At 40.4% G+C, this 27,283-nt stretch overlaps 1 protein-coding gene across 3 annotated transcripts in view; it reads left to right on the top strand.

Annotated features, from left to right (window-relative positions):
* LOC132121323 (serine-rich coiled-coil domain-containing protein 2-like) overlaps positions 1-27,283 on the top strand; it is a 72,632-nt gene that overhangs the window by 3,574 nt on the left and 41,775 nt on the right. For all 3 annotated transcript variants that reach the window (XM_059530616.1, XM_059530617.1, XM_059530619.1), the window contains exons 2-3: positions 24,296-25,696; positions 26,136-26,320. In XM_059530616.1, coding sequence (XP_059386599.1) covers positions 24,331-25,696; positions 26,136-26,320 — 1,551 coding nt within the window. In that variant the 5' untranslated portion in view covers positions 24,296-24,330. The remainder of the gene's footprint in view (positions 1-24,295; positions 25,697-26,135; positions 26,321-27,283) is intronic.

Raw genomic sequence — 27,283 nt, 5'->3', positions numbered from 1 at the left:
GGTTACTGGATTGCATTTCAGTAAGATGAATTTAGCTAGTTATCAGCATATTGGTGTTTGTAAACATGTTCATTGAAGGAACAAAAAATTCCAAAGTGCCAAGACATTTTACCATAGAATGTCAGGACAGTAGTGCTTGACTTCAGACTTGAGCGGTGGGGTGAATCAACAAAACAATCCAATGCATAGAAGTAAATCCAATCAAGATGCATTCACTCTTTAGAATGGCCAAGTCAGAGTCCTGACCATAATCTTAATATCTTCAGTAAAATGAAAACCTGTTTGTGTGTTAAAAGTTTAATCTGATTGTGTTTATATTTATGATTTATATGAAGATCAATCAATGTTTTATAATCCAAGAAATCCAGGTAATTCCATTCGAGTTAATAATTTTGTTCTTGCAACTGTATCTTCAGAAACTTTTACAGACTCATTCATTTTGTGAGCATTATTTGCACAGTGACTTGGTGTTTGTTTAGTAGAGACAAACTATGCAAACTTTGCTTGATGTAGCTTTGTTGTCCCATTCTGAACCCTCAGGTGATTCGTTCAGATCAGGTGCTTTGAAATAGCCAAACCCTAAAGGTAGCAACATAAAATAAGGAAAATAAGGTGTGTCTAGTGACTGCAGGTGGCTTTTAAGCACTCTTTACATATTGCATGTGCTTTGTTTTCCCAGCACTTGATGGACCAATCAAATAACTATAGAGCCGTAACCTTATTATATTCAGTATTTTGATTAGACCTGACTCTGTATCATGAAATATGAGATAAAGTGATTTTGGAGTGATTTTCGAAACTATACCCTATCATGTCTAATATATACCAGCCCAAGAGGTGCAAGTAAAGGCAAATGAAACTACTACAAAGCCCCCAAATGGCAAAACATTCACCCCCACCCCCCTCATAGAAATGCATAGAAATGAATCAGGCCAATTTTTCTAGTTTTAACGTAACAAATTAGTGACAGAGGCTTGAATGCATCTTTTGAACTAATAAATGGCTGTTTGGGACACTCCTTAATTTATCCATACTTATGTTCTTTGTTGAATTTAGGGTTGCACCATTGATCAGAATAAAGCCAACATCACAAAACGGCTTACCAGTGCAATTATCAAATTGCAAAGGCTGCAATTTATATGCATGGCATATTATTGTAATTAGCAGGCTTTGATTGCAGTTACAAAAATTAGCTACCCACTGTGACGATCGTGACCCAGTGAAAAACAGGGAGAGAGAGATCCAATTGCAGGTATGTTTTTATTGGGGTAATCCAAAATCGTAATCCAAACAAGCCAGGGTTAAAACCAGAATACTGTACAGTCCAAATAAACAAACAAAGAAGGAACAAGAAGGGAACAGGAACGGAAAGAGGAACAGGAACTCGGAATTCAAGGAACTCGGGAGACGAGAACACTGGGTACGGCAGGAAACGGAAGGTAAACACTCCATGCAGACAACAGGAAAAGACTGGTTAATATAGGAAGGCTAATGACTAAGAAGTGAAGGCACCTGGTGCAATTAACAGGAGTGCAATTACTGTGATGAAGGGACAAGGCTAGTGGGAATTGTGGTGCCTACGATGAGGTGCCTAAGGGGAAGTGAGCCCACTAGTGGACACCCAGGGAAACAGAGACTAGACAACGTGACATTACCCCCTCCTCCACGGAGCAGCTACCAGATGCTCCACCCGAACCCAAGAAGAGACCAAAGAACAAAGAGACCAGGAGGGAGGTGGAGCGGCGGAGGACCAGGGGGAGGGACGGAGGGCCATGTAAAATGGGGAAACAGAGACAAGAGGACCAGGTAAAATGGGGAAACAGAGACAAGAAGTGCAAACACAAAAACAAGGAGCCCAGGAGGGAGGTGGACTGGCGGACGATAGAGGAGCAAAAACAACAACAAAACACAAGTCCAGGAAGGACAAAACATGAAGCCCACCAGGGCGGAGCAGAAGACCACCACATCCGTGCGGTTGAGATAGAGGCCCACCAGGGCGGTGCAGAAGACCACCACATCCGTGTGGTCGAGACAGAAGCCCACCAGGGCGGAGCAGAAAACCACCACATCAGTGTGATCGAGACAGAAGCCCACCAGGGCGGAGCAGAAGACCACCACATCCGTGTGGTCGAGACAGAAGCCCACCAGGGCGGCGCAGAAGACCACCACAGTGGGATCGAATTAACAGGAGAGCAAGCCTGGTTAGGCAAGTCTGAAACAGAGAACATGAACAAGTTAAGTGTAGCCTCCGTGGCCACGACAGGATAAGTCGAGCGCTCAGAGAGTTCGGCTGAGACGTGACGAGGCTCTGGAAGTTCCGCAGAGGCGAGGAAAGACTCTGGTAGTTCAGCCGAGATGAGGAGAGGCTCTAGTAGTTCAGCAGAGACGTGGAGAGGCTCTAGTGGTTCAGCAGAGGCGTGGAAAGGCTCTTTTAGTTTAGCAGAGACGTGGGGAGGCTCTGGTAGTTCCACAGAGACGTGGAGAGACTCTGGTAATCCCACTTGACTAGTCCTGACAGTGGAAGGTCAACGGTGACTAGCCCTGACTCTGGAAGGTCAATGGTGACTAGCCCTGACTCTGGAAGGTCAACAGTGACTAGCCCTGACTCTGGAGGGTCAACGGTGACTAGCCCTGACTCTGGAGGGTCAACGGTGGCTAGCCCTGACTCTGGAGGGTCAACGGTGGCTAGCCCTGACTCTGGAAGGTCAACGGTGACTAGCCCTGACTCTGGAGGGTCAACGGTGACTAGCCCTGACTCTGGAAGGTTAACAGGAACCTGACTCGACTCTGGAGGGTCCACGAGCACCTGACTCGACTCTGGAAGGTCAACGGGAACCTGACTCGACTCTGGAAGGTCAACTGGAACCTGACTCGACTCTGGAGGGTCAACGGGAACCTGACTCAACTCTGGAAGGTCCACGAGCACCTGACTTGACTCTGGAGGGTCAACTGTGGCTGTCATTCTGTGCAGAGGCGCTGGACAAGCAGCCATCTTGTGCCATAACTCTGGACCGGCGGCCATCGTGGGCTGTGGTGCTGAACCGGTGGCCATTTTGGGCAGTGGCGATGGGGTGGCGGCCCGCTTGCGTCGTGACGCTGGGCTGGCGTCCATCTTGCCTCGTGGCGCTGGGTTGGCGGCCATCTTGTGTAGTGGCACTGGACTTGCGGCCATCCTGGGCAGTAGCGCTGGGCTGGCGGCCATCCTGGGCAGCGGCGCTGGGCTGGCGGCCATTCTGCGCAGCGGTGCTGGGCTGGCGGCCATCTTGTGCAGCGGCGCGGGGGTGGCGGCCATCTTGTGCAGTGGTGCTGGCTCGGCAGACGTGCACTTCCTCTCCCTTCTCCGTCCGCCATGGTGAGACGGCGGCTCCGATCCGTCTGGGGAGGAAACATAAAAAAACATACTGCTGGATCTTAGTGGATGGAGTCCTTCTGTGACTATCGTGACCCAGTGAAACACAGGGAGAGAGAGATCCAATTGCAGGTATGTTTTTATTGGGGTAATCCAAAATCGTAATCCAAACAAGCCAGGGTCAAAACCAGAAAACAGTCCAAATAAACAAACAAAGAAGGAAAAGGAAGGGAACAGGAACAGAAAGAGGAACAGGAACTCGGAATGCGAGGAACTCGGGAGATGAGAAGACTGGGTACGGCAGGAAACGGAAGGTAAGGACTCCATGCAGACAACAGGAAAAGACTGGTTAATATAGGGAGGCTAATGACTAATAAGTGAAGGCACCTGGTGCAATTAACAGGAGTGCAATTACTGTGATGAAGGGACAAGACTAGTGGGAATTGTAGTGTCTACGGTGAGGTGCCTAAGGGGAAGTGAGCCCACTAGTGGACATCCAGGGAAAAAGAGACCAGACAGCGTGACACCCACACCTACATGCACTTATTTTAATTCATTAACAGCCACTACCAAGTTGTTATGGCCATTTATCAGCACAGATGTGATCAGCTGTTTCCTTGTTCATATAGCTAAATCACAGCCCTGATATAACAAATTTTTGCTTATGGTAATATTAAACATGAAATCAAATATTCTTAATGCAAATCACTGGTCTTATTGTAAACAACTTATCTTTACAAATATGTTTTTTTTCTGCTGATATATGCAAGACTATGCTGAATTTAATCCATTTGCATGCAGATGTGTGCCCCAGTTCAATACACAATGCTCACTGCTCACATTTCACAATCAAATCACAAACAGATGGATAAAATCATGCTCGCCCTATGCATTTTCTTGTTCAATAAGTAATTTCAATTGGAAATACATCACAGTATGGTAGTTAAGTAAAGCCTGGTTCACACGGGACGATTTTATAATTGTCGGCCGATTTTCCAAACCTGAGAGACCCCACACACGGCGATAAAAAAATCACGGGTCTAACAGTTTTGGTTGTACAGTGTGTGGTGTGCAGCCACACGGCAAAATCAACACATCACACACGAACCGATTTGACTCCCGAGCACTCCCAGGTCAGACGGGAAATCTCGCAAAATCCCTCGAGATCAAACGTGACTTCAGAGTAAACAATCATGGCGGACGAAGAGGATGCAGTCGCCATAGTTTGTGCTTTGTTTGTAACCGAAAAAAAAACATAAGAAAAACAAGAAAAGGCGATGGTCAAAGAAGTGGAGACAAAGTCCTCCATCTCCGACGTCCACCGGACTTTCTGGTGCGCCATGCCGCCGGCTGTTTTGATTTTGTTTCCCGGTACTTCCTTGCCGCCTCGTCACCTCGCTTTCTGATTGGCTACATGCCACAGTCCACAGGCTGCGTGATCGTTTGTCCTCGGGGGACACCACACACGAGAAGAAATCGGGCCAAATAAAACCTACATGTTCGATATCCCCGATTTGAGATCGGAGCGGTCCCGACGTCCATCCGAGCAGAGGAGAGCAGTCTTAACACACCACACATGGCAGGAATATCTGATCAGATTATTTTACGATAATCGGAGCATCCTTAAGATTGTCGGAAGGTGTCAATCGGGGCTAAAATCGGCCTAATTATCCTGCCGTGAGAACCAGGCTTAAGCTGCAACTTCCATTTCATGTTGACTTTAATAAACAAATAAGTATCCCCCCCAGTTCTTAAAAAAAAAAAAAAAAAATATATATATATATATATATATATATATATATATTTATTTATTTATTTTTTCCTTGTATAGCACTTTTAACAATACAAATTGTTTCAAAACAGCTTTACAGAAAAATGCATGTGTCTACATGACAAAGCAGAAGTGAATGTGTTCAAGGAATGTTAATTTCACAAAATTAACAGTTCAAGATAATAGAATCATACAGTTACCTGTAGCTAGCATTAATTGATTTTAGGCAGAAGCTCATTAAAGCGATTATTACAAGTGTGTAATAATGATTACAATATAGAGAAAATTTGGCAGCTGTGCATATCGATTCAAGTTGGCCTCATCTGGGGTCCTCGCAGGGGACAGCATCATCATCTCTTCAAAGGTGTAGGGTCATCTGAAGTCTTTCTATGAGGCTGCATAAGGCCAGAGAGGTGTGTGATGAGAATAAAGTAGTAATGTTTTTGTTGTGGGGTAAGTCAGCATAGATTGTTTAAATGCTTGTTTAAATGCTTCTGTGGTGCTTAGTATGCTGAAAGAGAAAATGAGTGATATTTTTCATTTGCCCCAATTTGATTAAAAAGTGAATAATCTTATGCTCATTATGCAGCGCCTTAATGTAGTTCACCTAAAACCGAACATTTATGCATACATCGAATAAATAAATTAATAAATAGTCTGCAGCTTTGTGCATTATATTTTTCTGTAGCCACATTAATCGACTGCTTAATGACCTTCAGTATAAAAAGTTTTGGAAGATGATGTGATGAACAAACCTCTGGAATAATTTTAAGTGTGTCTGTGTGACATGATCTTGTGACTGTGGGATGATGTATTCTTCCTCTTTTTCTTGGAGGCTGTGGGTGCATTATGTCTAGGGCTGCAACTAACGATTATTTTGATAATCGATTAATCTGTCGATTATTTTTACGATTAATCGGTTTGTGTACTTATATTTTAGTTTTTTCCATTTTTCCCCCAAGTAAATTATTAATAAATGGCCTTTATCATTCAGCATAGATTTAAGAGATTTTAACCATTTTGCACTGTCATATCCTCATCAAAAATATACCTGGAGTTGTTTTATTGTGTTAGTAATCCTTTGTCGAACTCTTCTGCAATCAGAACACTGACCCATACTCTAGCAAATTTCACAAGATTTCAAATAATGTTTTCACCATGGCAGTCCTTAGAGCTCCTAAAGTAGTTTAACATCCTGAACAAAGCTTATTAAGGAATCTTTCAGAACATATTTTCACGAAGAATAAGGATAAAACAGAATAAAATTGCAGTACATTGTATTTTATTATTTACTGGGAAAAAGCATTATAGCTTTTGCTGTGAAATTGTAAACAATCCTTCGAATAAAGTACCAATGGCATGAAACCTGAATGGAACTCACAATTTAAAGTAAAATCCATCAGAAGGTTGACCAGAAAAAAAAAATAGGACACACACAAAAAACCTGCTGTTTGAAAAAGAGCAGTGAATAATACTTAGAAAAAAAGTGCATTTCAAATATCTACATTTACCTCTCTCATTCAGTCATAATTAGGCTGCACGACTGAATTTTGAACTGTTAAACGACAAACTGATCACAGAACATGTTTGTAAAGCTTTAAATGTTAACTGTTAAAAAGCAATGTTATCAGCTTTTATGACTAAACATTTGCAAACAACATTGTACTGGAGAATCTGCACAAATGAAAGTCTTAGGGGCCGTTCACAAATCGCGCCTAAAAACGCGTGGAAAACGCTAGGCGCACCGCTTTCTCCTTCTTTCCAAAGCGCTCGCGCAGAAGCGCCCCTGAGGCGTCTGCCTTTGCTAAGCAACCATGACGTGCTCTCTCCTTGAAGACGCGGAAATTTCAGCAAAGGATAAATGGATTTGCAGCTCAAAAAATCGCTTGCAGTAGCTCTGCTACTAAATTTATTTCAAAATGGAAATCCATATACAACTATGATCAGCTGTTCCTTTCATCTTGACTGAGCTTTTAACGTTGTTACGGGAAAGGATGAAGCTGATTGGTTAGTTCTTGTCACATGACCCGGGGTGCGGTTGCTGCATTCTGAAAAGTTGAGATGTTTTTAACTCGATGCGGTGCGGTGTTGGAAATAACGAACTTGAGCGCGCAAAAGACGCGATATGTGAACGTCCCCTTAAACAGTGCAGTAGTGCAGAGTTTACAGGTTACTCTTCTTTTTTTAAAGGCTCAATGTAAAGTACTCCCACATCACGCTGAATGCTGCAGACATAGACATCATATGATGTCTATGGCTGCAGAGACGCTGTTCGGGAAGCACGTGACATAAAACAAGGCCAGCTATTGGCTATTCGCTACTTCTCCTGTTGTACTGGCTGAGTAAAACCTCCGGTGGCTCATTACTGCCACACTTTGGTCACCGCAGATTTGAAATATGCACGAAATGAGCCGCTTACGGCAAATAAAAGTTATTTAGCAACGAATCGATGACTAAATTAGTTGACAACTATTTTAATAATCGATTTTAATCGATTAAATCGATTCGTTGTTTCAGCTCTAATTATGTCTGATCTGAATCAGATATGTTGACTTCTACAGTGTGATTTCAGTGTGACAGTTTAGCGGAGACAAATATCTATATAAAGAGCTGTGTGGTAACAGTAACATCTCAAACGAAGGTGGCTTGGGTCTCTGCCCCTCTGTTTGCACGCAGACTCTAATGATTTGTCAGTCTTTGCATCTTTAACAGGGCTCTAGGATTACATTTATCATTCATTTCTTTATGTAGTCATTATTTTAGTGTCGTTAACTAATATTTTAGTTACCAAGTTCCAGGGGCCAGGGAACTTGTCTCACTATGACAGCATGCCATGTTTTAATGGTCACTAGCCCTGTGCTTTACAGGTGCATCTCAATAATTTAGAATTTCGTGGAAAAGTTCATTTATTTCAGTAAATTCAACTCCAATTGTGAAACTTGTGTATTAAATAAATTAAATGCACATAGACTGAAGTAGTTTAAGTCTTGATTCTTTTAATTGTGATGAATTTGGCTCACATTTAACAGAAACCCACCAATTCACTATCTCAACAAATTAGAATACTTCATAAGACCAATAAAAAAAAAAAAAAAAAAAAAATATATATATATATATATATATATATATATATATATATATATATATATATATATATATATAGTGTACTCAATACTTGGTAGGGGCTCCTTTTGCTTTAGATACTGCCTCAATTCGGCGTGGCGTGGAGGTGATCAGTTTGTGGCACTGCTGAGGTGGTGTGGTAGCCCAGGTTTCTTTGACAGTGGCCTTCAGCTCATCTGCATTTTTTGGTCTCTTGTTTCTTATTTTTCTCATAGATTCTCTATGGGGTTCAGGTCTGGTGAGTTTGCTGGCCATTCAAGCACACCAACACCATGGTCATTTAAACAACTTTTGGCAGTGTGGGCAGGTGCCAAATCCTGCTGGGAAATGAAATTAGCATCTTCAAAAAGGATGGACCAACACCAGCAGATGACACTGCACCCCAAATCATCACAGACTGTTGAAACTTAACACTGGACTTCAAGAAACTTGGGCTATGAGCTTCTCCACCCCTTCTTCCAGACTCTAGGACCTTGGTTTCCTAATGAAATACAAAACCTGCTCTCATCTGAAAAGAGGACTTTGGACCACTGGGCAACAGTCCAGTTCTTCTTCTCCTTAACCCAGGTAAGACGTCTCTGACATTGTTTGTGGTTCAGAAGTGACTTAAGAGGAATACTACAACTGTAGCCAAATTCCTTGACACGTCTGTGTGTGGTGGCTCTTGATGCCTTGACCACAGCCTCAGTCCATTCCTCGTGAATTTCACTCAAATTCTTGAATCAATTTTGCTTGACAATCCTCATAAGCCTGCGGTTCTATCGGTTGGTTGTGCATCTTTTTCTTCCACACTTTTTCCTTCCACTCAACCTTCTGTTAACATGTTTGGATACAGCACTCTGTGAACAGCTAGCTTCTTTGGCAATGAAGGTTTGTGGTTTACCCATCTTGAGAAGGGTGCCGATGATTGTCTTCTGGACAACTGTCAGATCAGCAGTCTTCCCCATGATTGTGTAGCCTTGTGAACCAAACTGAGAGAACATTTTGAAGGCTCAGGGAACCTTTGCAGGTGTTTTGAGTTAATTAGCTGATTGACATGTCACCATATTCTACACAATTTGTGAAGATGGGTGGTTTGGTGGTTTTTTGTTAAATGTAAGACAAAATCATCACAATTAAAAGAACCAAAGACTTAAAGTACTCCAGTCTGTTTGCATTGAATTTATTTAATACACGAGTTTCACAATTTGAGTTGAATTATTGAAATAATTGATCTTTTCCATGACATTCTAATTTATTGAGATGCATCTGTACATACCTTCCTGCCCTGTAGTTCCCACACCAGAGTTTTGTCATGACGTGGCTGCCATAGGTCTGGGCGATATAGCTAAATATTTTATCCCAGTATAATGTTTCATATTGTTCGGCATCTATAATTATTGGACATTTTTTATAACCTTTCTTTTAAGAGCAGTAGAAAAAAGTTTACCCAATTTATTAAGACAACAACTTATTTTATTTTTAACAGTCAAACATAAAATTAAATTAAAACCAATACAGTGGGAAAAATATTTATTTGATCCCCTGCTGATTTTGTAAGTTTGCCCACTCACAAAGAAATGAAGGGTCTGTAATTTGTATGGTAGGTTTATTTTAACAGATTTAACAGAGTCAGAATAGTAAAAAAAAAAAAAAAGATTCCAGAAAAAACACATTATACAAAGGTTAGAATTTTTTTGTATTTCAGTGAAATACGTATTTGATCCCCGAGCAAAACATGACTTAATACTTGCAGAAACTCTTGTTGGCAAGCATAGAGTTAAGATGTATTTTGTAGTTGGTCACCAGGTTTGCACACATCTCAGGAGGTATTTTGATCTAGTCTTTACAGATCCTCTCTAAATCCTTAAGGTTTAATGGCTGTCGTTTGGCAACTCAAAGTTTCAGCTCGATCCACAGATTTTTGTATAGGATTGAGGTCTGGAGACTGGCTAGGCCACTCCATGACCTTAATGTGCTTCTTCTTTAGCACTTCCTGTGTTGCCTTGGCTGTATGTTTCGGGTCATTGTCATGCTGGAATACCTATCCATGACCCATCTTCAGTGTTCTGGTTGAGGGAAGGAGCTTCTCGTCCAAGATTTTACAGTTCGTGGCCTCATCCATTTGCCCCTCAATGCGGTAAAGTCGTCCTGTACCCTTAGCAGAAAAACAGCCCCAAAGCATAATGTTTTCTCCTTTGTGCTTGATTGTAGGGATGGTGTTCTTGGGGTCATAGTCAGCATTTCTCTCCCTCCAAACATGGCAAGGTCAAATTAATGCCAAAGAGCTCAATTTTGGTCTCATCTGACCACAGCACTTTCTCCCAAGTCTTCTCTGAATAATTTGATATTCTCTGGCAAATTTTAAATGGGCCTGTTCATGTGCCTTCTTGAGCAGTGGGACCTTGTGGGCGCTGCAGGATTTCAGTCCATTGCAGCGTAGTGTTACTAATGCTTTGCTTGATGACTGTAGGCCCAACTGCCTTAAGATCATTAACAAGCTCTTCCCATGTAGTTCGGGGCTGACCCCTCACCTTCCTCATGATCGTCCTAACCCCATGAGGCAAGATCTTGCACGGAGCTCCAGAGAGAGGCCGATTTATGGTTGTTTTGTATTTCTTCCATTTCTGCACCAATAGTTGTCGTCTTCTCACCAAGCTTCTTGCTGATGGTCTTGTAGCCCATTCTAGCCTTGTGCAGATCTACAATCTTGTCTCTGACATCCTTTTAGAAGCTCTTTGGCTTTGCCCATGATGGTGGGAGAGGTTGGAATGGAAGATACATATTGGCTGTGTCCGAAAGCTCTAAAATGCTGCCTTCGGAGGTAGCATTCCAAGGCAGGATGGCATCAAGGCATATCCGGATACAAATTCTGCTTTAATACCTGTTTTCGGAGGTGCCTTCTTCTGATCAAATTCTGCTTTAATACCTGTTTTCGGAGGTGCCTTCTTCTGATCAAATTTTGAAGGCAGCATAGATTAATTGAATGTGACTGTCATGCACATTTTGTTAGTAAAGCCGGTTCTGTAATCAGCAGTAAATCATCATCACATGCTCTTAGGTGGAGCAGAATTTACTACACAGAGCCGTAGCTTTTCAGTAAACAGTGTAGTAAATACTGTTCCATTTGAAAGCGTGAAAGTACCACATTTAATTATATATTTTTACTACAAACTCACTTCATAACGTCAATCGAGTGTTTAAAATAAATCCTTCTGTGTGATGATGTCACCAATTCTCAAGACATGTTTTCTAAAAGTTGAACCTTTCTTTTAGCTTTACATGGCTTTGTAAATGTAAATGTACATCTCTAGCTCTATTATATCTTCTCCACATTGAGCTTCTATATTTCTCTAATTTTTTGAATGAAAAATGCAGCAGTGGTGCATCTTGGGCCCTATCGTACACTCGATGCAATGCGACGCAAGGTGCAGCGCAAGTGTGTTTGCTAGTTTCAGTCTGGCGCCATTCGCATTTTCCCATCCAGCGCCACGTTGTTTAATTAGCAAATGCATTTGCGCTCATTTTTGCGCCCATGGGCGTGCTGGCCTAAAAAAGAGGTGTGTTCAGGCGCATTGCTTGCACAATGCTATTTTAAGGAGCTGAAAATAGACTGCGCCATAGACCAGCTCAAACCTGGTCTAAAATGTATGGCACAATGTTTTTTCTTTGTTATTTAAAGAGCGTACACGCTGCTTATTAAACACAGGGATGCACAGCAGCACACAAACATGCCAAATATTAAAAATTAATGGATTGCAATGCATAAGATTTTTTGTAGGCTATATATATAAATGCCTACATGTCATAATGGATAGTCATCGCATGTATCAGAATTAGGCTATTTGCTCGCACACGAGCAGCTCCATTTCATATCGGAGACACGTTCTGTCTTTGCACTTGACAAATTACGCCGTGTAGCCATCATGGCATGATCGCAACTGGCTCTTAAAGGGAATGGAAGATGAGACTCTGATTGGTTTATTGCACGTTACGCCCAAAAACACCCATTACTCATTAAGAGAATAAAGACAACCCGTTTAGACCATGTGCCAGGGCGCGGCAACCGTTTTTCCGTCGTTAAAATAGCAAAAGTGGATTTGGACATGCCCTGATTGCACCTGCGCCGTGAGCTTTACACTTTGCGTTTAGATCGTTAAAATAGGGCCCATTGTGTTTAACTTAGACTATCAGAAGCATTAAAATGCAGCAGTGGCATTTACATCATTACCGCATCTTGTGTGCTGCTGATGATCCTGCTGGACGGACACCAAAAATTTTAATAACGTTTTTGCATTCGAATGCAAATATTTATTTTAAATTCGACTAATTTTTTTTTTTTTATGGTCTCCTCATTGCAGGCAGGCATGGCACTCATTTCAGCATGTGTTCTGTTGGCTGTCTGCTTGTCACTCATAATGTGCCCAGGGCTCGCAAAATTTCAAAATCACTGGTAGCCCTTCGGGCAGGTACTCTTGAGATTTAAAAACATTTTTTTTTCTATTAGTAGTACGTCTATAGTATATTGTACATCTATACCAAGATGGCGGCGCGTCCACACGCAGCGGCTTCTCTCTGTCCTAACAGAACGGTGTTTTTGTGTTTTTTGTCTTGTGAGTCAGTGAGACAGTTCCCCGAATGCTGCGGTGAAAAATAGTGGAGAAATATCTTTCTCAGAGAAAGTTTCTCAGAGAAAAATTTCAAAGAATTTGATTCAGAGAATCTGGAACAATCTCTGTGCGTAAGGGTCAAGGATGGAAAACCATACTCGATGCCTGTGATATTCAGGCCCTTAGACGGCACTGCATCACATACAGGAATGCTACGGTAATGGAAATCACAACATGGGCTCAGGAATACTTCCAGAAAACATTGTCGATGAACACAATCCACCGTGCCATTCGCCGTTGCTGGCTAAAACTCTATAGGTCAAAAAAGAAGCCTTATCTAAACATGATCCAGAAGCGCAGGAGTTTTCTCTGGGCCAAGGCTCATTTAAAAGACCTTGCATTTTCCAACATGACAATGTCAGACCACATTCTGCATCAAATACAACATCATGGCTGTGTAGAAGAAGGATCCGGGTACTGAAATGGCCAGCCTGCAGTCCAGATCTTTCACCCATAGAAAACATTTGGCGCATCATAAAGAAGAAGATGTGACAAAGACCTAAGACAGTTGAGCAACTAGAAGCCTGTATTAGACAAGAATGGGACAACATTTCTATTCCTAAACTTGTGTGACGGTTCAATGAGTCTTGTGCAGTGAGTGCTTGTGTGTTTGTCCCGAGATACAGGCTGATTGCTGGTGGGCGTGGCTTTACACCTGAACCAGATCAGGCTACTTTAAAAGACACACTGTCAAACAGAGAGAGGGAGACGATGGCTCGCTGGTGTTGCGGTTCTGGAGGCTTCTGGAGAGCTGACGGGATGTGTGGGCTATGGGAGATCACAGCCGTTTCGGAGATCTGATGTCAATATGTTGATTCGAACTTCTCTTTATGTTTGGTTGGACTGATATCACTTGAGCTGGCTTACTTACAATTACATGCTGACACGCTGACTAACATTTATACTGATCTCTTGATCTCTTGACACTTTATTTATTTATTACTTTATTTAAATAAATCTTATTGTTTACGCAGCGGTTGTGTGGCGTCTCCATTACTTTGTTGCGATCTTTGAGAAGAATCGTAACACTTGAACAACTTGTTTCCTCAGTCCCCAGACGTTTGCAGACTGTTATACAAAGAAGAGGGGATGACAATTTTCGCGAGCCAAATGACGCGAGTGAAGCTGCAGTCTTGGCAGATGATTACATATTGACGCATAAAAATGTGTACCAAGAGGATCGACCAGGGCGTCAGTATGGTAATTTTTGTGAAAATAGGGTGGCATCAAAGAGATTTGAACAAACCTATGTTTCAAACTTTGAGAAAAAGGGTCGTGGGAGGAGTGACCGAGACTTAGTATGCAATTACTGTTTCAATGTTGGTCATTGGAAAAATAAGTGTCCGATTTTGGCCTCAAAATTGAAATTTAGTTCAAAGAATAAGACGAATGCCAATGCTAGTCCTGTATTATTGACGGAGACTACAGGAACTAATGATTTTGCGGGTTGTGCTTTTATGGAAGTAGGGAATGCAGTGTCTGAGTCAAAGAGTGACAGCACAAAGCACTTTGCACCATTCATTACGGAGGGATTTGTTTCTTTGATTAATTCTGATAAAAAAGTTCCAGTTAAGATTTTGAGAGATACCGGAGCTTCAGAATCCTTTATTCTTGAATCGGTCCTGCCTTTTTCTGATGCATCAAGTGAAGGGAAGAATGTTTTAATCAGGGGAATTGGATTACAAACTCTTTCTGTCCCTTTGCACAGGATAAACTTGACTTCGGAGTTGGTCTGTGGAGAAGTAATCATTGCCAGTGGATGGTGTTATGGTAATACTGGGGAATAATTTAGCTGGAGATAGGGTATGGCGAGAGGTAATTCCACCACCTGTGGTAGTGTCCACCCCATTGATTGAAACTTCTGATGTACTAATGCAAGAATTCCCTGAGGTATTTGTAACGTGTGCAGTAACCCGTTCAAGGAGTCGTGAGGTATCTTGTGAAGAAAAAGAAGTGTTTAACTGTGTTGTGCCTGGTTTGTCTACTCTTCTTCCTATTACTCATAGGGAGTTGATGACTGCACAACAGAATGATCCTGGGTTACAACAACTGTTTGAGAATGTTATTCCATCACAGGAGGTAAGAAGTGCTGCCAGTGGATATTTTATCCAGGATGAGATACTTTTAAGGAAATTTATTCCCTGTAAGAAAGGTTTGATGGAGGAATCTGTAATTCAAGTAGTGGTGCCAAAAAAATTTCGAGAGGTGGTAATGCGAATTTCACATGGTGAAGTTGCTGGTCATTTCGGAGTAAATAAAACCTATAACAGAGTTTTGAGACGGTTTTATTGGCCATGTTTGAAAATACATTAGATATTTCAATACAAATAGATATTTCGGCCTTTATTAAAACGTGCCATACCTGTCAGTTAACAGGGAAACCGAATCAATCTTTGAGACCAGTGCCTCTGTGTCCGATTGCGGTTACAAGTAAACCCTTTGAACATCTAATAATTGACTGCGTGGGTCCATTACCTAAATCTAAATCAGGTAATGTATATTTGCTGACTGTGATGTGTCAGGCAACTCGATACCCGGCAGCTTATCCGATCAGAAGAATTACTACTAAGGCAGTTGTGAAAGCTTTAACCCAATTCATCTCTATTTTTGGGATACCGTAGATTATTCAGAGCGATAAAGGGTCTAATTTCACTTCACGTATGTTTGCTGAGATTTTGAGAGTGATTAAGGTCAAGCACAATCAATCAAGCCCATATCACGCCCAAAGTCACGGTGCGCTCGAACGGTTTCACCAAACATTGAAAGCGTTACTACGTGCTTACTGTGTGTAGTTGAACCGCGACTGGGAGGAGGGTTTACCCTGGTTGTTACTTGCAGCTAGAGAGGTACAACAAGAGAGTTTGGGTTTTAGCCCGAATGATCTTGTGTTTGGTCACAGTGTACATGGTCCTCTTTCTGTTTTGAGGGGGGGATTGGGTGAAAAGGATCCTCCTCAAAATTTGTTGGAATATGTAGATGGTTTCCGTAGACGTTTATTTTTAGCTGGACTGAGTGCTCAGAAAAATCTTGTTGGAGCACAAGATAAGATGAAGAAACACTTTGACAAACATACCGAATGTCGTGTTTTTATACCGGGTGATCAAGTGCTGGTTTTATTACCTTCATCTGGCTCTCCTTTTTGCGCACGGTTTACTGGACCATATACTGTTCTTCGAAAAATGACTGACCAAAATTATCAAATTGCAACCCCAAATCGGCGAAAGGTTAAACAGTGTTTTCATGTAAATTTACTTAAGCCTTATAATTCTCGTATTTCTGACACTCAACTGGTTAAGCCAACTGTTACTGTTGCTGCTGTCCCTCTGGATAATTCTCAACCTTTTTCTGTAGAAGGAGGGGAGGATGTAATTGAACCTGGAGACTGTGTTTTGCTTCCACGGTTAAAGAATTCAGAGACCCTTCAGAATCTGGAGGTTTTGTTTTCACATTTGTCAGAGTTAAAAAGGTCAGAATTGATAGAGTTGTTGTTTGATTTTCGTAGTTTGTTTGCAGATGTGCCCACCCGTACGCATCTGATCCAGCATGATGTGGATGTGGGAGATGCGCGACCTATTCGTCAGCGTTTTTACAGGGTTCCCATCAATAAGCGGAATGTGCTGGAGTCAGAGGTTCAGTATATGCTTAAGAATGAGATCGCTGTTCCTTCATGCTCCAGTTGGGCTTCACCATGCTTGTTGGTAAAAAAGCCAGATTCTACTTATAGATTTTGCACTGATTACCGCAAGTTAAACGCTATTACTAAACCTGACGCTTTTCCACTTCCTCGAATGGAGGATTGTGTGGATCAGGTGGGTTCTGCTAAGTTTGTAAGCAAACTAGACCTTCTAAATGGGTATTGGCAAGTCCCTTTAACTCCCAGAGCTCAAGAGTTATCGTCATTCATTACACCATCTGGGTTATATTCTTACTCTGTTATGAGTTTCGGTTTGAGAAATGCACCCCCGAGAGTTGTGTGGTGTATTTGGATGATGTTATTGTATTTAGTGATACATGGGAACAACATCTGGTACATCTTCGTGCACTTCTGCTGCGTTTGGCTGAGGCATGTCTTACAGTGAACTTGGCAAAGTGTGAGTTTGCCAAGGGTACTGTCAGATATTTGTGAAAAGAAGTTGGACAGGGTGAGGTACGTCCTGTTCAAGCCAAAGTTGCAGCTATTCAACAGTTTCCTCCTCCATCAACAAAGAAGGAGCTGATGCGTTTTTTAGGGATGGTCGGGTATTACCGGGGGTTTTGCCCAAATTTTTCAACTGTTGTTTCTCCACTCACTGATCTGCTTAAGAGTGCTGTCAATTTTGTTTGGAGTGAAAATTATCACTGTAAATTGTCAATTGAAAATTGTTTTGTAAACAAAACTTTTTTGAGATGTGTTGATGCCATGAAATTTAAAATCAACTTATTTTTCCCTTAAAATAATACATTTTCTCTGTTTAAATATTTTATATGTTATCTATGTTGTATTCTAAATAAAATATTGAAATTTTAAACTTCCACATCATTGCATTCTGTTTTTATTCACAATTTGTACAGTGTCCCAACTTTTTTGGAATCGGGTTTGTATAAACTACTTGCATTTGGATCCACCTCAACTTGTCTGTGTCCCAAAACAACAATTAACAGCATGCTTTAAGCTAACCTTTAACCATTCACACCTGTAATGGAAGACAAACTCAAAGACCCTTTAAGGAAAGACATATAACTCGGTGGCCATCTTTGCAATGCCTCTCGGACATGCAAGTGCAGTTCCTATCTCTTTGAATAAGGAAAACATCAAATTAACATTAAATGCTTTTTTTTTTTTTTTTTTGCTCAAATAGCGATAAAAAAGGGTTGAGCCGCACTAGAGACGGCAAAGAGTATTATCACTATGAGTGTACTCACACTAGCCAGTTTGAACCGTGCCCGAGTGCGTTTGACCACCAAAGCGCGGTTCGTTTGACTAGTGTGAGTGCTCCGAACCGTGCCCGGGCGCGGCTCGATTAGCCGGCCCTGGCCCGCTTGGAAGAGGTGGGCCAGAGCACGGTTCAGTTGGACTCGGGCATGTTTCGCATGCAGTGTGAGCGCTAACCATGCTGGAGCACGGAACAGGACGCGTGGCGTCACGGTTTTGCGACGCTCCAAAAGTCAATCATACTCGGGCCCGGTTCATGGCAACCGTGCCTAGTGTGAGTACACCCTATGTCTGAGACACGATAACTTTCCCAATCATCTTACAGTCATGTGGGTTTAAATCGTGCTCAAATTGATTTGATTTTGATGCAATATTACACTGAAGCTCATAGGCGTCTATGGTAAGGGGCATGATTTTTCCCGACCAGGCGCAGAGTAGTGCCAATCACAAAACACAATGGCCAAGCTAACCAATCACAGCACATTTCGTATTCCAGAAGGCATGCCTTCATTTGATACACACACTATTCAAGCCGTTCATGCCACACATGGGAGAGAGGTGTTGTAGTAATGTAAAATATGTGAAAAATTATGTTTCTTTTAACAACCTTGCCTGTTCTAGTAGACCCCTGAAAAAAAATTGAGACTTTGCTAAATGCATAATAGGACCCCTTTAACACTAGAATATCGCACTGCTGGAAAAGACTCTCAGCCAGTTTGAGTAGTTACTCACACTGTGATAGGCCTGTAATAATTTTTATCAAATGTGACCCTGGACCACAAAACCAGTCTTAAGTCTTTTGGGTATATTTGTAGAAATAGCCAAAAATATATATGTGTCAAACTTATCCATTTTTCTTTCATGCCAAAAATCATTAGGATATTAAGTAAAAATCATGTTCCATGGAGGTATTTAGTAAATTTCTTACCGTTAATATAGCAAAACTTAATTTTTGATTAGTAATATGCATCGCTAAGAACTTCATTTGCATAACTTTAAAGGCTATTTTCTCAGCATTTAGATTTTTTTGCACCCTCAGATTCCAGATTTTCGAATAGTTGTATCTCGGCCAAATATTGTCATTTTTGTCATAACACACCATACATCAATGGAAAGTTTATTCATTCAGCTTACAGATGATGTATAAATCCCAATAACTCAGTAAATCAAAAAAAAAAAAAAAATGCCCCTTATGACTGGTTTTGTGGTCTAGGATCACAAATGATACAGATGTGTGTGGGTTGCCATTTATCAGTGAGTCATATCTGTCACATCTATATGTGTCTGTCATTTTGTCTAATCTATTATTGTTGGCCTTTTACAGACAATATTTAATTTCTCATGCTCGCATCCTTTTGCACCACCTCATGTGTCATGTGTAAGCATAGGTGTGTCTGGGAGTTTCACTGCGAACACATTCACTCAGTTAGCACAACATACAGTTCATGCAAATAGTGATGAGAAGCAAATGTGTGTCTTAAGTAAGTAAATAGCTATAAAAGGTGCATCGACTATCCTGTTAGATCTTTAATTGTTCAGTCCAGTGGGTTTCAATGCAGCTTCACTCTTTTCAGTGACTCATCAGGACCAGAAATAACTTCCTGGAATTGTCCTGACAGTATCTTACGTCACATGTGGTCTTGTTTCAGTCTTTCTTGATACTTTTTTCTTCTATATTAAATATATGTGGTGTATGCGTCACAGTTTTCACAATATTAAGCATCACAACTGTTTTGCAATGTAATATTACTATTGCATTTTTGATTAAATCAGCACAAATTTGGTGAGCATGAGAGACTTCTTAAAAAAAAAAAAAAATTTACACACACGCACACAACATTTTTTACATCCACTTAACAGTATTTACTAAAATAAGCAAAAATGCATGTTAAATTTTTATTACTGACCTGAATAAGATATTTCACATAAAATATTTTTTTACAAATATTTACATATAGTCCACAAGAGAAAATAATAGTTGAGTTTATAAAAATGACCCTGTTCAGAAGTTTATATACACTTGATTTTAATCACTGTGTTTTTATCTGGATGATCCACAGCTATAAACACAGAAGTTTATAGTTCAGACAAACACTGATGTTTTATGGTAGCGATCAAAATAAAGCAAATCACCTTTTGAAAGTAACTGGCACTTCAAATAATGTTTGTCAATTGTTAAAAACCTTATTTGTCACTGAATATATTCAAGAACACTGATCCATCCAGTAACGAAACAAGTTGTTATGAGTGAGTCATTTAATAATGCATTCATTCGTTCGTTCATTCATATATATATATTTTTTTAACTGAGTTGGTGTGGGTTTTTAGTAATAAGAGTTGGGCTGGGCTAAAATAGGGGCTCAACAAGCAGATAGGTAGATATGGCATGATGCTTGAGAAGTTGAGAGTTGTTGTTCTTAGTGTTCCTGTGGCTCAGTGGTAGAGCATTGTGTTAGCAGTGCAAAAGGTTGTGGGTTCAACTCCCAGGAAACACACATTTATAGCCTGAATGCACTGTAAGTCGCTTTGGATAAAAGTGTCTGCTAAATGCATAAATGTTCAGATATGCTTTAAAAATATATAGGATTGGATGATATTTTCTCTTGCCTCCTAAAAACGTGTGCTGAAGATCTTGGTGCTCAGTCTGGTGCACACTTTACCAGTGCTCATGGGATTCACATATGGTTCCTGGATTGTAGAAAAAAAGGTTGCCCCATTACCACAGAGGTCTTACCCAGCTGAAAATAGTGATTTTAGGCCTTGTTTCATTTACATAAGTTGTAATGAAATGTTTTGAGAAATATTTTGTCTTTTCTTTATCGAAAACTGAGGTGAATTACATGGCTGTTTGATTATACAAGAACGAAATTCGGATGATGCAGTTTGCAGTATTACCCATTTGGTTCTTATACAATTTACAGGACACTGTGCTATATGCAAGTTAACTTTTTATTGAGTTTAGCTCTGCTTTTAAAATACTCTTCAGGCATTATTGGACACGTTAAATAAGATGGGTATGAGAACCCGTTCATTATTAAATTGTACTTTTCTTGTTTAACTAATAGAGTAACAGGTAAAGGCAAGTTCTGACCACAAATAAAAAAAAATTATATATAAACCCTAAAAAACTCAACTCTGCTAGTTCATAGCTTTAATCCTGTAATGAATGATTGTGAAATTCAAGCACCATGATATTTTTAAAGGTATCATGGTATGTCCCAAAGATCTTTGTATTACCATAGTATTTTTTTCTGTTGATTACTTGATGAGAAATTTAAACAATACAAGAATGATCTGCAAAAACAGAAGAGGGCTGTGCAACCCAAAATTGTTGATGAGGTGAAACTGTTTTGTAGGGAGGAAAGGTCCAAAATTAATCATCAATGTTGTGCAAATGTTATAAGCAGCTACAGGAAACATTTGGTGGAGTTTGTTGCTGCTAAAGGATGCTTTAAGTTACTAAAATTGATGGGTCACTTACTATAGTTCTTTGGCTACTTGTGTGTTGGTAGTTTAGTCAGATTGTGTCAAATAAAACCAAAATGGTTTTACAGAGTTTTCATTGCAACTATAAACAAATTCTTTAGAGGCTTGAACATAACATCGTTTATTCGTTCGTTTATTCACAGGGCATGTTTCTCTTTCCTGCTCCTGAATAGATACTTTGTATACCACAACTCTTGGCAATACGGCAATATCTCCACTTGGTCATGCTTTATCCCTCCAGTTAATATCTTTAACATGGACAGGGCTTTTGAAATTTTGTAACGTAATGAATATACAATGCTTTGTTCCCCTGAATCAGGGTACTCTTCATCCAAGTGCACACATGGTTTTCACCTCTCTGATCGTAATCAGAGTATTGCCTGGAAGGGTGGAACTCTCATATGATGTCTCCTTGTTAAAAATATCGAGACACTTTTTAAAGTCCTTGTATATCATTTGCCTGTAAATTTGCCTGCTCCCTTCAAACAAGGGGAAGTCTGAGGACAGTGAATAAGGTGTTTCTGCCTGGCGCCCCATTGCTCTGTGAATTTTGTATGTCTTTATTTAGAAGAGAGCTCCACAAACTGAACACGGGTGTATGTAAAAAAATAAAATAAAATAAAAAATTAAATTGTTAGCCTAGTACGGTCACAAGTTACTTTACCAAAATAGTAGTTCAATGTTGGTTCAAAAACAATTGTTCAAATGAACATTCACAAAAAACTCATTGCAAACTTACATGGTTGGTACTACAACTCAACAATTAACACTGTGCAGTAAAAAATCAACTACAATGAAGTAGACAGGTGCCATGTTCAATACAACCACATCTAAGAGATCTCAAATTGATTAATAAGCAGAAGTTATTACTCGATCCAATGGGATATCACAGTGGAAAAAGATACTAATGCTAAATGCAGGATAATTCACCCAAAAATGAAAATTCCCTAAAAATGTATTCACCCTTCACCCTCATATGTATATGATTTTCTTTCTTCAGATGAACATGCTCAGTATTTCTGCTTAAATGTATCCCATACCAGTCAAATAGTGTCAAGCTTAACATTAAACTCACAAAGCTCCTTATTTATTGGCTTAAATATTTCATATAATTGGTCATATAATTAGAATATCATGAAAAAGTTGATTTCACTAATTCCATTCAGAAAGTGAAACTTGTATATTATATTCATTCATTACACACAGACTGATATATTTCAAATGTTTATGATTATAACTGACAACTAAGGAAAATCCCAAATTCAGTATGTCAGAAAATTAGAATATTGTGAAAAGGTTCAATATTGAAGACACCTGGTGCCACACTATAATCAACTAATTAACTCAAAACACCTGCAGAGGCCTTTAAATGGTCTCTCAGTCTAGTTCTGTAGGCTACACAATCATGAGGAAGACTGCTGACTTGACAGTTGTCCAAAAGATGACCATTGACACCTTGCACAAGGAGGGCAAGACACAAAAGGTCATTGCAAAAGAGGATGGCTGTTCACAGAGCTCTGTGTCCAAGCACAATAATAGAGAGGTGAAGGGAAGGAAAAGATGTGGTAGAAAAAAAGTGTACAAAGAATAGGGATAACCGCACCCTGGAGAGGATTGTGAAACAAAACGCATTCAAAAATGTGGGGGAGATTCACAAAGAGTGGACTGCAGCTGGAGTCTGTGCTTCAAGAACTACTACGCACAGATGTATGCAAGACATGTGTTTCAGCCGTCGCATTCCTTGTGTCATAAAGCTATGTGTGAGGTCCACATTTCTTTAAGAAACCTTCTTGAAGTAAATGCTTTGCTGAAATGTCGTTGGCCCATATTTGCATCATCACATTATCAAATTTGAATATATGTAAAAGATTTTTTGTGACTTTAAATCACAGAGTAGAACAGAATATACACTAAAGAAAATTATAAACGCAACACTTTTGTATTTACCTCCATTTTTCATGAACTGAACTCAAAGATATGACACTTTCTATGTACACAAAAGGTCTATTTCTCTGAAATATTGTCCTCAAATTTGTCGAAATCTGTGTTAATGAGCACTTCTCCTTTGCTGAAATAATGCGAAAAAGGTTTGTCTTCGTAACCGACTTGAGTGGAAAAATGCTCACATTCGATGGTGTCTGGCCCTTTGGTGAGGTGTTCTCTTCATGGATGAATCCCGGTTTTCACTGTACAGGGCAGATGGCAGACAGCGTTTATGGCGTTGTGTGGGTGAGTGGTTTGCTGATGTCAACATTGTGGATCGAGTGGCCCATGGTGGTGGTGGGGTTCGCAACTTCGCACAGCCATTGAAGAGGAGTGGAACAATATTCCACAGGCCACAATCAAAGGAGATGCGTGATTGCAGGAGATGTTGCGCTGCGTGAGGCAAATGGTGGTCACATCAGATACTGACTGGTTTTCGGACCTCCCCAATATAGTAAAACTGCACATTTTAGAATGGCCTTTTATTGTGGCCTGCCTAAGGCACACTTGTGCAATAATCATGCTGTCTAATTAGCATCTTGATATGCCACACCTGTGAATTGGATGGATTATCTCGGCAAAGGAGAAGTGCTCACTAACACCGATTTAGACAGAATTTGTGATTTTTTTTTTAGAGAAATACTGTAGGCCTTTTGTGTACAAAACAAAAGTGTTGCGTTTATAATTGTGTTCAGTGTACAAGTAAAATAATATGAAAGGGCCCATCAGTCATCACTGTGTTAATACAAATGTACATTCCCTGCATATCAATGCACTGCACCACTACTGCCCAATCCTGTTCCTGGAGATCTATCTACTTGCAGAGTTCCAACCCTGATCGAACACATCATGTGCTTCTGAAGATCTTAACTAGCTGGTTTGGTTGTGTTTGATCAGGGTCAGAGCTGACCTTTACAGGAAGACAGATCTCCAGGAACAGGATTGGGCACTTCTGGTGTACAACATGCAGGCAAATTGCTTTGTTCATATTGCATCCTCTCTTTCTCTCTTTTTTTTTGCAGTTCTGTATTCACCTCCATGGTGGTGAACCAAGCTGATGGAAAGGAAGGCTGTCAAACAGCTCAACATGGTCTCCAGGTTACCCAAGCTTGGCACCACCATGACCAAACTTCCCCAAAGATCTGTCATCCCGGTTTCCTCCGCGGAGTCTAAAGATCGACCTCTAGGCAGGCAAAATAATTTGACACGTCTGCAATCCCTAAATTGGAGAAAGGATGAAGAGGACATTGAAAATAAAGTTAAACACACTGACCGCTTGGATGAGGAGACTAGTGTAACCATAAATTCACGGCCCCCATTGATGGTGACTAAAAAGCCTTCCCCTGCAGCTGCAATAAAATGTAAAAGTGCAGTCCCCACTTCACAAAATAGTTGTCCCAGGAGCATACCTCAGCCTAGCAAAACCTTCCTCCGCATGACTACTCCCAAAAGCCTCTCAACAGGGAACCCCCTGTATAATGACAAGGCTATTCAAAATGGAGCAAGTGGTGGTAATGGGCATTGTGACTCCTCAGGGTCCGGTGATGGTCATGTACCCCAACAAAGAACCCCGCAGAGCAAACTATCCCTGTCCAATGACCGCATCAAGTCTGCCTCTAAAGACAGCATAGTACGCTCTCAGAGTTTCACCCATTCCAAAAGGCTAGCATGGTCCACCAACCCACCTATTACCCGTTCCTTCTCCTTAAACAAAGCTACAGAGCTTGCTAAAGACCTTCCCAGACCTTTGGCACAGTCTCCAGTGGCTAGATCATCCCTCATACAGCCAAATAAAGTATTATCCAAAGAGAAAGTAAGTAAATATGAACTGCCAAGCCATTCTGCAACTACTAGCAGTCATGTTTTGCAGACAAACACAGTAAAGAAATCCCTTTTACCCAGCTTTTCAGGTAAAACACCTTCCGTGCTCAGTTATAGACTTACACGTCCAACACTAACCAAACCTCCCCGTACTGTTTTCCCTGGAACTGTCCAGAAAGAAGTAGAATCAAGGGAAAATGTCCAAGACACTACAAATATATCAGAAAACAGTTCAGAACCAAGTAGCAACACTGAAAGTAATGAAACTTCCCCAAAAGAGATTGAGAGATTGATTGAAAGAGATTCTGTTGAAGCAAAGGAGGCTGAGGGGAGTCTGGGCCCCTCCTTGGAGGACATAACGCTATCATCATCCTCCTCTGTGGAGTACAATGATATTAATGAAGAGTACATGGATGACTTTGATAATCTCGGGAATGGAGGTGAGACCCTGCTGTTCCCTGTCCTCAATGAGGGGTTTGCCCAGTTAGGATTATGTAAAGATGACAGTGCTCTAATTACCAAGTGCAATGAGGAATCATCAGTGACCAGCCTGCACACCTTCTTATCCGAAACCATTGACTGGGCAGGGATGGGCTTCACAGGTGTGAATGAGATTCAGTTTATTTTCATTACATGTCAAAGCAACTTTCCAGATTTTCTGCATTTGTTTTTAAGAATATATCATGAATCTGGCCCCTGATCATCCTGCCAAGGTTTAGTAATGACAGATTGACTTTACATTATACCTTAAATACTAGTCAGTGTGATTATTATTTTAATAATTGTAAAAATCTCACAAAAGATGATCTTTTCTCAGTATGTACTACACATATGTACTTTGTATATTTTTATTGGATTTTCTCAATACTGCATGTAATGCTGCATTGCATTTCTGCAAAGCATATATTTGATGCTTCCTTAGATTTTTGCCGAAACCAGGTACCTTAGAAGGCAGCATAATGATGTAATACTGTCACTAAGATTAATTAAACATATATCTCTCTTATCACTTTCTTACCAAGCTCATTGTTTTTCTTTCAGCTGGTAAAGATGACTGTGAGAATGAGACGTTGTCTCCTGTAGGCCATTTTCCTCATGGCTCATCTTTCGACCTATCACCCTCAGACAGCTCTGGAGGGACTTACATGTGGGATGAAGAGGGAATGGAGGCACTGGGAGGCTCTGGACACCTCTGTGGAAGCTTTGGCTCTGATCTCAATAGCATGGTGAGTCCAAAACCTTTTTTTTTTTTTTTTTTTAAATGCAAAATGTGATTTATAAGAGAGAAGTACCACAGCAACATAACCTTTTTTTCCCTTTCATAAACCACTTCATAATTAGAGGATTATTGAGGTTACATATCTCTTTTTTATTTTTAGTATTTGTTATTTAACTTACTGGTACAGCTTCTGAAGCAACCCACCTGCAGCAAAGAATCACTCCTCTAGACAACTCTCTGTAATCTTGCTTGCAAGCTCCTGAAATGCACAGCATTGGATATGATAAGGGTGTCAGCTTGAGTTATTGCAGGTACATTGGTGATAATGCGTCATAATACTGAGATTACTCCAAATTGGCTCCTGCTGATATTCATTTGTCTTTCCCCTGGAAGCAGACGATCAGAATGTCAGCTTCATGGCATCAGTAAATAGGCAGATGACAGCAAAGTCATACGAGAGAATGACTCGGCATTTATATGCTTGCAGTGCTAGCCTTTATCCTCATTTGCATCTATGATAGCTTGTTAATTGCCTCTCCCTATAATGATATTTCTTTTTATGTATAAGCTGGATTCTAAATTAATAAATTAGTCTAACAATGCCTCTGTTTTGTAAAATAGATTGTGTAAACATGAAACATATTAGATGAGATAAATAACATGCATATTCATATCACTCATTTTGCTAAATAATATTTGTTAATAATATTTGGATCTGATGACTGCCACATAATTGACTGGTCTGACAGAGACATCTTGTGGATATTTAATGTCATAGTTTGATGATATATAGGCCTACTTTTGGGCTTAGTTTATGCTGCAAGTTTGTTTAGTTACTTATGTGCATTGTGTATGAAGAAAAATGATGTGGTTATGGTGATTTTTGCCATTTAGACTAAAATGTTATTCAGCATTTTTATCACTTTTCTTCAGATTTAATCAGAAACTACTGTATATAAGCTGTATATAA

Source organism: Carassius carassius, chromosome 39 (genome assembly GCF_963082965.1).
Source record: "Carassius carassius chromosome 39, fCarCar2.1, whole genome shotgun sequence".
NCBI classification, from domain to species: Eukaryota; Metazoa; Chordata; class Actinopteri; order Cypriniformes; family Cyprinidae; genus Carassius; species Carassius carassius.
Note: the sequence above shows the minus strand (reverse complement) of the source record. Positions and strands in the feature narration are given on the sequence as shown.